General features: G+C 43.9%; 1 protein-coding gene across 1 annotated transcript; it reads right to left on the reverse strand.

The window, feature by feature from the left end:
• Positions 1–2,241: 2,241 nt before the first annotated feature.
• On the reverse strand, positions 2,242–7,209 carry MCL1 (MCL1 apoptosis regulator, BCL2 family member). The gene is made up of 3 exons (XM_019739965.3): positions 6,149–7,209; positions 5,561–5,808; positions 2,242–5,051 (listed from the first exon to the last, which is right to left on the reverse strand). The coding sequence occupies exons 1-3, from the start codon at positions 6,840–6,842 to the stop codon at positions 4,935–4,937; spliced, it is 1,059 nt and encodes a 352-aa protein (XP_019595524.1). The 5' UTR covers positions 6,843–7,209; the 3' UTR covers positions 2,242–4,934.
• Positions 7,210–12,725: the final 5,516 nt, after the last annotated feature.

The following is a 12,725-nucleotide window of genomic DNA, read 5'->3' on the forward strand; positions in this document are numbered from 1 at the left end:
TAAGACAAAAGTGATCTGCAAACCCCTCCTCCACAGAAATTCTTTTCCAACTCCCTGCTTTTGTGTGTGTCAGTTTGTACTCATTCTTTAAGATCCAGTCACAGATGGTTCTTTCGAAGCCTTCTGGACCCCCTTCTCCTTCCAGAAGTTGTCCCTCTGTGCAGCGTATCCTAATTATCTTCGTCCGCCGTTGTCCCTCCCAGACTGCAGAGCTTTAACGTTTTGCCACAGTGGCGTTCTGATTCTAAGGGTTCACTCTGCACAAACCCTTCAGGATGTATCTCCCAAGAACATTCTCTCATGTGACCATAAAAATCAACCTTCTCCAGAAATGTAACACTGATCCAGTGCTAACGATAGGATTTCCCCAATTGACTCCATGTCCTCTATAGCTTTTTTATCATCCAGGACCCAAGCAAAGAGCACCCTGCACTTAGCTGTCATGTTTCTTTCGGCTGTTCCCTAGTCTTTTTTGACCGAGTTTCTTGAGGGGTAGAATTCTTCTCTCTGTAATTCCAGCATGCAGCAGAGCATGGTAAATACTGTTTCCCCGAAAATAAGACCTAGCTGGACAATCAGTTCTAATGCATCTTTTATTATAAGACCGGGTTTTATATTAATTTTTGCTCCAAAAGACGCATTAGAGCCGATTGTCTGGCTAGGTCTTACTTTTGGAGAAACAGGGTAGTAAGCTGGCTACTGCCACGTAATGAAGCCTCAACAAGCATCTGGCTGCCTAGAGGTCACTCAGTGTCCCAGCACATTGCAGTGTTGGAGAATTCTTAACCAACTAAGGTAATCCCTGAGCGGGAGATGACAGCACAGTGAGTGAGAAGAAACCCTGCGCTGAAACAAGCTATGGAAATGGATACTTGGAAGGGGTAAAACTCCAGAGTAACACACTCCCCAACAAGAACTATTAGAACTGTAAGAGAAACCAGGTGCAGTGTGGGAACAAAAGCCTGTCACATGTATTCCTTTTTGTATAACCTCACAAAAATCATTAGTAAAGAACACTGAATTCTCAGAGGTCTGTTCCGGCTGCCTGGAGGCAAGTTCCCAACCCCCATCTCTCCACATGCGTCACATAACTAGCATGACACTGTAATAACCTTAAAACAAAAGAGGGACCAAGTTTTCAAATCTTGAAAGAGAAGCCTTTGAACAGTGTGGGGAGATTCAAGGATAAAGAGTTCTGTGGTCAGTGAAGGAGCAGAGGCAGAAAAAACTAGGACAAATTACTAGACTCAGCTATCATCTCGAACCCCAGGAATTAATGGCCGGTACTCTTGGGAATCCGGCTGGAGCCATGCTACAAACCAGTTGTACAAGTTATTTCACTTCAATTTTTGTAAAACCCTCCAGCTGTCACAAGTGCTTTAAATAAAATTTTCTGAAAGTGTGAAGCAAGAGCTGGCTCTAAAGCTGCAAAACAGGAACTGAAAGAAAAAGTCTGGTTGTGTCAAATGAAGGAAGTGTTGATTGGCTTCCCCAGTGACTCATGCTACCTGCTTACCCAAGATTTGGAGGTCTTCCGCTAAGGATATTGACAGAAATGGCTTCACGTCCCAACCTATCAACGGGAGCAACAGTACTGCTCAGGACTCAACTTGGGCCAGGATTTTGGTCCTGTGTCCTGCTCCTCTGCCCTGCACCTCTGCTTGGAAGTGCACTTGTCTTGCTGCCATTCTCTGTAATAATAAAAAGTTGTCTTCTGGTAGTTTTGGGGGAACCATTTGCATGATTAGCATGTGGTACTCAGGGCTTAAAAGCAATATGCAAACCTCTTATTTGCACATTTCCATGGTGACTCTCCTTCCTTTCCAAGTAGCAGAAAATACACCATAGGGTTTCTGAAATTGACTTGCTTATGCTCACCTCCTTTTTGGCAGAGGAAAGGGGAGAAGTGCTGAAACTACCAAAAACCTCATCAACATTCAACTTTGCGAGTCAATTCTTCTGCCTCCATCTCAAAAAGCTGAGTGAGATGGGGAGACAGAATATACAGGAACTAGTCCGAAGTACAGCAGTAATACAATTCAAAACCCACCCAGCTCTCATGTGAATGAAAGGAATTATTCCGAAGGGAACTGTCAGCTGCTCTCAGGCAAATCAGTTTCATGGGGCTGCTTTTGCTAGTAATTAATTCACCTTATTTGCTCAGCTGACTGAGTTCCCTAAAAGGCTTGCCTAAGAGGGGAAGGAAGATAGGCAACGATTAGAAAACACCCGTACCACACCTTGCATTTGAAAAAAAAAGATTTATTTGTTAGGAACAGGAAGTTAGGAAAACACATTTTATAGCCCTCCTTAATTTGCAGTTGGTCCTAATCCTTCCTGGCACAGCTGTCAACAGTATTAGCTGTTGAACCACAACCAAGGTGTTCGCCTCCATACAATGTACGTGGACACTAGGACTGCAGGTTTTTCCCTGAGAGAAGCTGAAGACAGACGTTGCTGAGAGCCGTCTTTCCACGAAGCCCCTCCCTCCCTTTGCTCTGGGAGAATGGGCCGGAACTCGCAGCTAGCCAGCACCCAGAACACTTGCCTCCTCTCCCTACAAAACCGCCCACCCTTTCCCTAAGCCCTCACAGCCCCTGACCCCAAATACCAACTTAGAGCCTCACCATTTCAGCAGTCACACCTAGTAAATAGGGAACTGGGCCCCTAAACCCCACCCATTTATATCTCTGAGCTTATTTCCACGACTGGATTTGGGGAGACAGGCCTTTTTTAGTCACCTTAACCAGATATTAAGATTAATTAAAAACTACATAAAGTGCTTTTAGGTCCTTAAGAGACAGATGTGCTATAAATAAGTGGTTTATGACCAAGACCAAGAACATAAATACATAGGTAAAAATAGCTCTAGCTAGATGACCTTATGGCTCGGAAATGGGCAGGCAGGGCATTCTAACCTTACATTCTTAGTCATTTTATTCATGTCTATTTTTATCTGGAGTCCACAGACTAAATAAAGGTTACGTTTTGAGGCTGAAGCTTTGAAATGACCCTCGTTTTAACACTGAAGCTTTCTGCAGCTTTTGTTTTTAATAGCACTCTGAGGTGTAACAGAGCCCACCTAGTTCTATCATTTTGTAAGCGATCATATTCAAATTCAAAGGAACCTAGAGAAAGTCACTGAAGATACTGTCCCCTCCTCTGAAAATTCCTAAGGGGACTTTTGAGACTTTCCCCTCCAAAGGTCAGATAAAGCAACAGCCAAAAAGGTACCAGTCCGAGGAAAAGGGACTCGTCCTACCTCTTGACTGGTTACTGTCACAGAACCCATGGTAATGCCACCTCCCAAGGATAAAATTCATGAAGGATGAAGGGGGTTACTTAGGTTCCTAGTGCCAAAAACTAAATGGGCTCGAGTTCAGGGATGGCAGGGTAAAGATGTAGGAACTGATCTAATTATCTGTAGAGGGAGGTGAACAAGCAGCAAATATCTCAAGGATAGGAAACAAACACTAAGTTCAATAGACCATCTAGTCTGACATTTGAAGAGATGCCAACGCAAAAATTTGAAACAAAGTCTAGGAATCAGAGTTTGGGGATCATGAACAGAAATGAAAACAACTATTTCTCATACACTAGGCTTAGACCTGTGTATAACAAGCCAGCCTAAAATAGCACCATCGGTAAGACTGCAGCCTGCTTTCTTTCTCAAGCCATTATTTTACAACTTATTAATAAGCAAACAATGGATTAAATGTCTCTCATTCAACTGATATGATCTTTTTATACACATATCTGCTAATAAGTCCCATCTGGAACAGCTGAGTCTTTTAAGGAAGGAACGCAAAGTAGTAGTTGCCCAAAGCCCATTATTTGTACATCATTGGCCTGCCCCCCCAAAACCCCTTGCTTCAATTATTGAAAACCTACAGGTAACAAAGTGAAAGGATTAATTGCCATTCCTCAATTTCTGTCCCCCACCCCCCCAAAAAAAACCCTATCTAAGGAATACTTACCAAAGTCAGATAGGAAAATTAAAAACTGCATAGTTATGGGTCAGAATTAACTACAACCAGGGCTGCACACATCGACTGGCTGTATATGATCTAGGATTGATCAGGACAAAGTTTAGAATAGAAAGGCTGTAAGAAACAGGTTCCTAACTACAACAGTTGTGAATTTCAAGAGTACGAAAAAAAATAATGAAATTTGAGAATCTTTTCTTTATATGTCAAAGAAATAGACTTTCTGTAAAAATATATACAATTTTTACAGACAAATACATTTACAAATTGTTTCTATCTTAAAAATTGAGGGTATTTACCACTTTTGTGACTCATTTTCAGCTTTACATCAAGTATTTTTGGCCATTACGAGGCGAACGAACTTGGATTCATTCAAACCAAGCCCAAGTTGAACAGGTACAAAAGTCCTGAGCACTTGGGCTTTCTATTCTTCAAGAAGCATAGACCTGGGAAAGCTAACTGCAGGGAGGAAAAAGCTTCCCTTTACACTGTTGTACAGTACTGAGGCTTTTAGTCAGAGTTCTATTGTAGCTTAAATCCACTTTGCAAGTCACTGGCATTGTTAGTGCTTCCTTTAACACTATAGGGAGTTAATGAATTCAGTAGGCATATTTAATGAACTCTATGACTAGCCCGGCTACTGGCCGCTCTCCTGTTCTAGAAAGGGACGCCAAGTCTCTCCACCCTACCGCCTTCACTAACCTACAAGTCCTCCATGGCCGCCCAAACAAAGTTTGCTGAAACTAAACTCTGCTTCTTTCAGACAGTGACTCTTCAAGGGGGACTGCTTTCCCCATGTATTTATTCGTAAGCTATAACCCCCGTGCCACTTGCTGTTCTATGTTGCATGGAGGTTACAGCCTGGACAGCTTCAAGTCCAACGTCATAAACACAAGTCACCGCAGATGTATGTGGGTTTGGTGACAGTCAATTATTTCACTTAAAAGGCTATCTTATTAGATATGCCAGACCAGCTCCGACTCCAGCAACACCTGCAAAAGCCAGCAGCACATTTCTGATGCCGCCTTCTAGGTCCTCTACGTGGAAGAACTCCACAAACCCATCCTAGAAAACAAAAAAAGAAAAGCACATTTTCAAGTATGGGATTTCCACTGGCTTACACTTTACAGAGAAAAGATAATGAAAACATCTTAAGCAAGCCCTCCCACCCAACACAAGGACCAACCAATCATTTACCCTGGGCTGCAAGACACTTAAAATGGGAGGGTGGAGCTCAGGAATGTACTTTACTATTATTTCCAGGTGATTCTTATGTCATCATTATTCGAATCCACTGGGGGGAAGGGTATCCAGCTGATAGATAATAAAATACCAAAACCAAAACACTCAACAACCAGCACAATAACCGACAGGAAGCCAGAAGTTTCGATGCAACAATTCAAGACAGTCATACCACTATCTCTATGGATTCACTACTTAACATCAAGCAACCAAGAGCCTGAAAACTGAGTTGTGCATCACAAAAACCTGTAGCTAGCCCCCACTTTCTCCATTAAGAACCCTCCACTCCATTTCCATTCCAGGGCCCCTCTTGAACCTTAAAACAAACTTACCCAGCCTCTTTGTTTGACTAGCCAGTCTCGTTTTGTCCTTACGAGAACATCTGTGATGCTTTCTGCTAATGGTTCGATGCAGCTTTCTTGGTTTATACTCTTCAAGTGTTTGGCCACAAAGGCACCAAAAGAAATAAGAGTCACAATCCTGCCCCAGTTTGTTACTCCGTCACTAAAAACGTGAATCATCACTCGAGACAAAGATTTGACGTCGTCTTCGTTTTTGATGTCCAGTTTCCGAAGCATGCCTGAGAGGGAGAAAAGCATGCGGGTTCTCACCCCCTTTGTCTAGACCAGCGCTCGATCCGCCGCCCACCCACGGCGGGGGAAATCGCTACGTGCGCTCTATATAACTCAGACCGACCCCACTTGAAAATTGACATCCCACCCTTTCCGGGCTTTGAACAGAGCTGTTATTTCCAAAAGAATCGAGTGGGCGGAAACAATGACTCATGGCCAGAATATTCTGGTTTCAGAAAGAGGATGAGAGTCGTTTCAACACTTAGACTCGTTTCGGTTTCCACCCACCGCGAGTCCGGGTGGCGGTGGACAAAAGGCAGTACGGCCCCCGTGCATACCCCCCCTTACCTTGGAAAGCCGTCTCGTGGTTGCGCTGCACACCGTCCCCAACCCGCCGAAGGGTGTCTAACGCCTTGCGGCTGGCGGACGCAGACCTGCCCATTGGCTTCGCGTCCTTGGCGCCGGTCGCCTGCTCCCGAAGGTACCGAGAGATAATCTCCAGCGACTGCCGGTACAACTCGTCTTCCTCCTCCTCCTCTGCTGGGGGCGGCGTCGAGGGCAGTGAGCCGCTCGTACAGGGTCCATTACTGGCCTCCCCGACCAGCTCTAGCAAGGGCAGGACAGCCGGCCGCTTCCCGAGAGGCTCCGGCTCGTACCCGTCCAGCTCCTCTTCGGGCGACATGATGGCGTCGGCGGCCGGGGCTTCCATCTCTTTAGGCGGCGACGCGCGGAAGGGGGGCGCGAAGAACAGCCGCCTCGTGGGGGTCGCGGTGACGTCGGGGCCCTCGGCGCCAATGGGCGAGGGCCGCGCGACCCTCCGGGCGTCCGGCGCGAGAGTGGCCGGGGGGCTCGCGCCGGCGCTTCCGCCAATCACCGCACCGGCTTCCCCTCCCCCTGCCTCTCGCCGGGCGGTGGCCTCCTTCCCGGCGGCCAGAAGCCGCTCTCCCGAAGGGGAGGCGCTGCCGCTGCTGCCGGCCCCCAGCCCGGACCCCCCACAGTAGAGGTTGAGTCCGATTACTGCGTTTCTTTTGAGGCCGAACATCTCAAGCAGCTTTCGCCGTCGCCTAGGAGGGAAAAATGGGGGACGCTGCGATCCCTCACCTCGGTTCAGCGGAAGTTGAGTGAGAGAGGCGCTGCTTCACGCTTTTAGACTGTAGGCGGTGCCGTCAACTCAAAAAAAAAACCACCAATGTCTCTCCCTTAAAAGGGGAAAGAGGCGGAAGCGGCGGAGAGCTGCGCCCGCACCTACCGGTGATCTGAGGGGCGGGGCGTGGGGCGGGGCGGGGCCTTCCGGCTCGCGCAGCCCCTCGCGGCGGCTTACGTAACGGCGGCTGCGGTGCCTGTGGGGGCTGGCGCCCTTCCGCTGGGCTGACCGGGCCTGCTGACCGCCTCGGGGCTGCCCTGAGTCGTGACTGGCGTGCCCCGGCTTTTGTGCCGGGGTTTTTTTTTTTCTGTACCCGAATCTTAAGCGTGGACTCACTCGGGGTGGAGGAGAGGCGAGGAGGAAGTTCTGCCGTGCTGGGGGACAGCCTGGCGTTGTTTTGCATATGGGCCGCTCTCGACTCATTCCAATGATGTCCGGAAGTGGGGCAGCTCCATGAACTGCTTTATAGAACCATTAATACATACATTGACTAAACGAAATCGTCCTAACTTTTATTCCTGTCTCCCGACTAGCTTTTGCCCATCCCCCGTCTCTACACAGTATCTGTTGCTATTTACATATAAACAAACCTTAACTCTATTAGCATCTCTTCTGAGACTCTTGACACCATTTATTTTTGTATTGATAATAAGGCACATTTGACTCTGGGGGTAAACCTCTTGAGAACAAGAATCCTGTTAACATGCCGTATGTGTGAGTTAACGGTAATTGAAGCAAACTTTTTGTTAAAAAGATGTATAAAAATAATAGCTAAAATTCGAGAGCGAGGTATTTGAGGGACATAAGCAGGAAAGGTGAGCAAGGTTCTTGTTCCCCCAAATATCAGAGTTTAACAAGGAAATAGGGGGCCCATGCCACACAATTACAGTATGTGTTTGGGTAGGACCTAGAACCATGGGGATTTATAATAAGTGGCAGAGAAGATGGAGAGAAACATCCTGTGTTTGTAGTGGTTTCTCTCCTTAAGGAACTTCTAGTCTGGCACAGAAACTAACCATAATGTGACATAGAATATATGTCCTGTATAAAACGCAACGATACCGGAGTTGGGATTGAAAAATTCACTTGGGGCTAGGAGAGAGAGCTACAAGACCACCTAATGGAAAAGGTAGCTTTCCTGCTGGGCTTTCTAGAATATGGTCAAGGGGAGAGATATTGAGGAAATAACAAATGCAAAAGCATTTTGTTTTTCAAATGCATTGCAAGTTTCACTTTAAGTTTATAGCCAGAAATCTCAAGTGCTCAGCAACCCTTTTGCATTTCCTTAGGTCAATTCACTCTCCTAAGATCCAAGACGACTCTTAAAACACCTCTTTTGTCCTTAAACCTCCAATATTCCCTCCTCTCTTCCTGAATCTTAACTGTTAACTTATTTCACTGAGAAAATGGAGCAATCAGAAGAGAAAAACATCATTTTTTACCACCAAATCTAATTTCCTCCTCCTATGCCCATTCTGTCTGGTTTAAATGAATGACCTTCCCTGCTATTTTAGGTTAATCTCTTCACTTGTGCAGTTAGATCCCATCTCCTTTGCCTACTCAGGTATTTGCAGTTATCCCTTTACCTCTTGCATCATCAGTTTCTCTCTATTGAACCATTCCCATCAGCATACAAGCTTAATGTTCTCTCTCAAATCTTTAACAAGTCTTCCTTAGAACTGAAATTATTTGATGCTCCCCTTTACAGCAAAAACCTTCAAACTCCTTACCTCTGTTTCCCTTTTGAACCCACGCCAATCAAGCTTTCGTTCCCACCACTCCACTGAAGCCATTCTTGTCAACGTCACCATGTGATTGATCCATGTGGCCAGGTTCCAGGGGTCAATTTGCAGTCCTCATTTGTCTTGATACCTCTCAGCAGTATTGGATGTGGTTGATCATTCCCTTCTAGAAACACTCTTCATGTGCCTTTTAGGGCATCACACTCTCCTGGTTTCCCTTCTTCCACTCTGGCTCCTCTTCAGTTTTATTCATCTCTTCCACAGACTGTCCTCTGACTGAGGACATTTTGCAACTTGTATCCCTTTGCATCCCTAGCCAAGCCTGACCCATGGCAGACACTCCGTTGTTGACTGAATGACTCTGCCTGTTTACTAATATGGAATACGTACAAACGCGAGAAAAGTGGGGTGGAGTCATATTATTGAGGGCTTTGACAGCTAGTTGAAGGGCTTTAAACTTTTCTACGCAGTTGAGAACCATTGAGCCTAGAATACTATGGTCTATGCTCTGAGGTTCATTACTCTAATTGTGGGTTTTAGAACACATCAAGGGAGAAAGGATTGGAAGCAAAGAAATAAATTAGGAGGCCACTGCAATATGAGAGGCAAGAACTAATGGTGGCCTGTACTTGGGTGGTGGAGTGGAAATGGAAAACATAACATAGACATGGTGGAGGCAGAGGCTATAAGGCTTGATGACTAAGGATGACAGAACAGCGTTACATTATCATAAAATTGGCGTCCATATTAATTTTTCAACCCTTTTATTCCTCAGCCTGGTAAAGCAGTGAGGTTTTTTGTTTGTTTGTTTGTTTGTTTGTTGTTTTTTAGGCCCTATATATAACTCAGTTTTGGGAGGCGCTCCATTCTCCTGATAGAAATTTCCAGAACTACTGGAGCACCCTGTTCTCTTCCTCTAAGCTGAGGCTAATCTTTTGCCTTTAGCTTCTCTCTAAGGCCTTTTCATACCATACTGTTTCTTTTTTCTCACATGTCAAAATTTTATTTACCTCAATAATGAAGAAATCAACAGAATGGCAAAGCTCATTGTCAGTGAGGACATGAGGAATCAGGACTTATGTAGTCAATAGGGAAAGAAATGCTGAAGAAAGATGCTAAGTTAGGTATAGTGCCCTAAACTGCAATAAACTATAACTTTTGGGTTTATCCTGTTTAGTAAACTAGAAAAAAATCACTGAACCTTATTAGTTCTATACATTACCCTCTAACTTATGAGGATTGTAAAACTTCTGGGTGCCAATCAAACAAAATCACATTTTCTAAGATAATCTGGTGGCTTTCAGGTGGACTTAACTTGAAAACGCTCTGGCATAATTTTAAAAGATCACGTGGTCCTCTTTCTGACTTGTTTCCAAAATGTACATAATTTTCCCTAAACAATTGCCCCTGTGCCCATAATCTCTAAAGATTATTCTTGATCATACACTGAAAAGATCGAGCTTATGTTTTTGTGTCAAAATCATTCACTGAACTTCTTGCTTAATTGGCCATTTTCTACACTTCTCACTGCATACCATATACTCTTTCATTGTGCCTCCAGCATCTTCCTACCCTACCATCACAACACCATAATTATCATCTTTGCCTACAAGATCATAATTTCAGGCCCTAGACTCCATAAGTAACTCTAGCATAAACTAGGGTTCAGTAGCGTCTCAGTTGTGACAGACATTGCTTGCTGCCTTATCCAGTATTCATTCTTCTTCTTTTCTGACAGAACCCAGAATTGGCATGGTAGTTACATAGATATCAGGAACTCATACTCCCTCCGTCATGTTGTTCTGCTAACCTCATACATGCTTTTCTACCTCATGGTCCAAGATGGCTAGTTTCACTTGTGTTATCTGAGTTCCAGCCAGCAGGAAGGAGAAAAGGGAAGACAAAGGGTACCTAACTTCCTTTAATGACACTTCTCAGAAGTTGCATACCATTGTTGTTCATTCCGATTAGCTAGAAATGTTAGTTACGTGTCTCCTAGCTGCAAGGGAAGCTAGGAAATACTTTGTTCTGAGTGTCTGTGTGCCCAGCTAAAAATTAGGGATTCTGTTACTATGGAAGAAAGCACAACCAGCAATCTCTACCACTATGTGCAAAACTATATGGAGAAAATTATAAAAACTCTATTGAAATACATTAAAGAAAATCCAAATACAGACATAAAGCATGTTCACATATAGGAAGACTCATATCGTAAAAATGACAGTACTCCTTCAAACTAATATATAGATTGAATCCAGTTCCAAATAAGGAACTGGATAAGTTGATTCTAAAACATGGAAGAAAGAGCAAAGCGCCAAGACGAGCCAAGCACTCTGGAAAGAAAAATAAAAAAAATTAAAAAGAGAGAACACCAATGAGGGGACTAGCCCTGTTGCACATCATGACTCATAAGTCTATAGAAAAAAAAGTGTGATATTAGCAGGAATGAACATACGGGTCAATGTGACAGAATAGAGAGCCCACAAGCAGACTTATTTGTATATGGAAACATGATACAGAAGCAGCATTGCAGACCAGTAGGGAGAAGATTGGATTGCTCAATACATGGAGCGAAGACAACTGGATACTTATGTGGAAAAAATAACACTGGATCTCTACCTTGTACCACATAGAAAAAATAAATCCCAGGTGGATTAAAAACTGTAAAAATTACATGTAGGAGAATATTTTATGAACTCAGGGTAGGAAAGAATTATTAAACAACATAAAAAAAGTAGTAATCGTAGAGGAAAAAAATGACAAATATGATGGCATTAAAATGAAAACAACCTGTTTGGTGCCAAAATTAGACTCATAAGCAAAATGCATAAGCCACAGAAGAGAGAACAGTGAACTTGGCCTTGGGAGGAAGGCATTCTGAGATGGGTATTGAACTGACTGTGACTTTGCCAGGAGCACGGTGGGGGGGGGGGGGACTCTCTAAGAAGAGAGAAGAGCCCGTGGAAATGTACAGAGCCAAGAGAGTGTGGTGTCTTCAAAGAGCCGTGGCTTCACAGACAGTAGAGAGGGGCTGCCTGAGAACACAGGCTTTCAAATCAAATGAACGCAGCCCCACCACTCACCAGTTCAGTGACCCCGGGCGTATTATGTAGTTTATGTGTGTTTGTCCACCTGTAAAGTGAGCAATGAAGTTGTAAGGATCTAAGACAGCAGTTTTCTAAGTGGGGTACACAGACTCCCAGGGTCTCCAACATCTTTTTTTGGGGGGTCTGTGAGATCAAACGTGTTCTCATAATACCAGATGTTATTTGCCCTTTTCGATGTGCTGGCATTTGCACTGATCGTGCAAAAGCCATGGGGGCAAAACTGCTGAGACCGTAGCAAAGGCCATGGTACCAAACTGTACTAGTTGTCATTGTATTCTTTCCCATCACACACTCGCAGTGAACAAAAGGGCCAGTTTCGCTTAAGAATGACCTTGATGAAGCAGTAAAAATTACTAATTTTATTAAACCTCAGTTCTTGAGTAAGTGGCTTTTAATATTCTCTTTGACAAAATGAGAAGTACATGTAAATAAATCACTTCTGTTTTATATTAGAGTATGGTAGTTGTCTCTAGGAAAAGCACTTGTGCGGTTATTTGAATTGTGAGCTGAATTAGCTGCCCTTTTTTTTAAATGAATCACCATTTTAACCTGAAAGAATGACACAGTCAAACTATGGTTATTTATATTGAGTATTTGGCATTTTCTCAAAAATGAAAAGAGAGCCTGTCACTTCAAGGAAAACAACTGACAGTATTTGTTGCCAATGATAAAATTTGAGATTTCAAGGGAAAATTATCATTCTGAAAAACTTTCATGATGTACTACAGTGCATTTGACAGCTTCCCAACACTGAAAGATTTTGCTAATGGGATTGGCTGTGGTTTTGATGAATGTGATTATTTTGTATGTTGGATAATGAAATATATTAACATTTGGAATATCTGCATAACTGAGTGAACCAATATTTTGCAGATGACCAATGCTTGTTGTTTCAAAATCATGCTTGGGTAGAAGATCCATTTAAATTGCAA

The sequence above is a fragment of the Rhinolophus sinicus genome, chromosome 7, assembly GCF_057876585.1.
Source record: "Rhinolophus sinicus isolate RSI-liver-muscle chromosome 7, RSI-T2T, whole genome shotgun sequence".
Lineage (NCBI taxonomy): Eukaryota > Metazoa > Chordata > Mammalia > Chiroptera > Rhinolophidae > Rhinolophus > Rhinolophus sinicus.

Coding starts and splice junctions, on each gene's coding strand:
- MCL1 (XM_019739965.3), bottom strand. CDS start 6,842: ATGTTCGGCCTCAAAAGAAACGCAGTAATCGGACTCAACCTCTACTGT. Junction 5,809..6,148: donor CCACGAGACGGCTTTCCAAG/GTAAGGGGGGGT, acceptor TCTCCCTCTCAG/GCATGCTTCGGAAACTGGAC. Junction 5,052..5,560: donor TAGTCAAACAAAGAGGCTGG/GTAAGTTTGTTT, acceptor TTTGTTTTCTAG/GATGGGTTTGTGGAGTTCTT.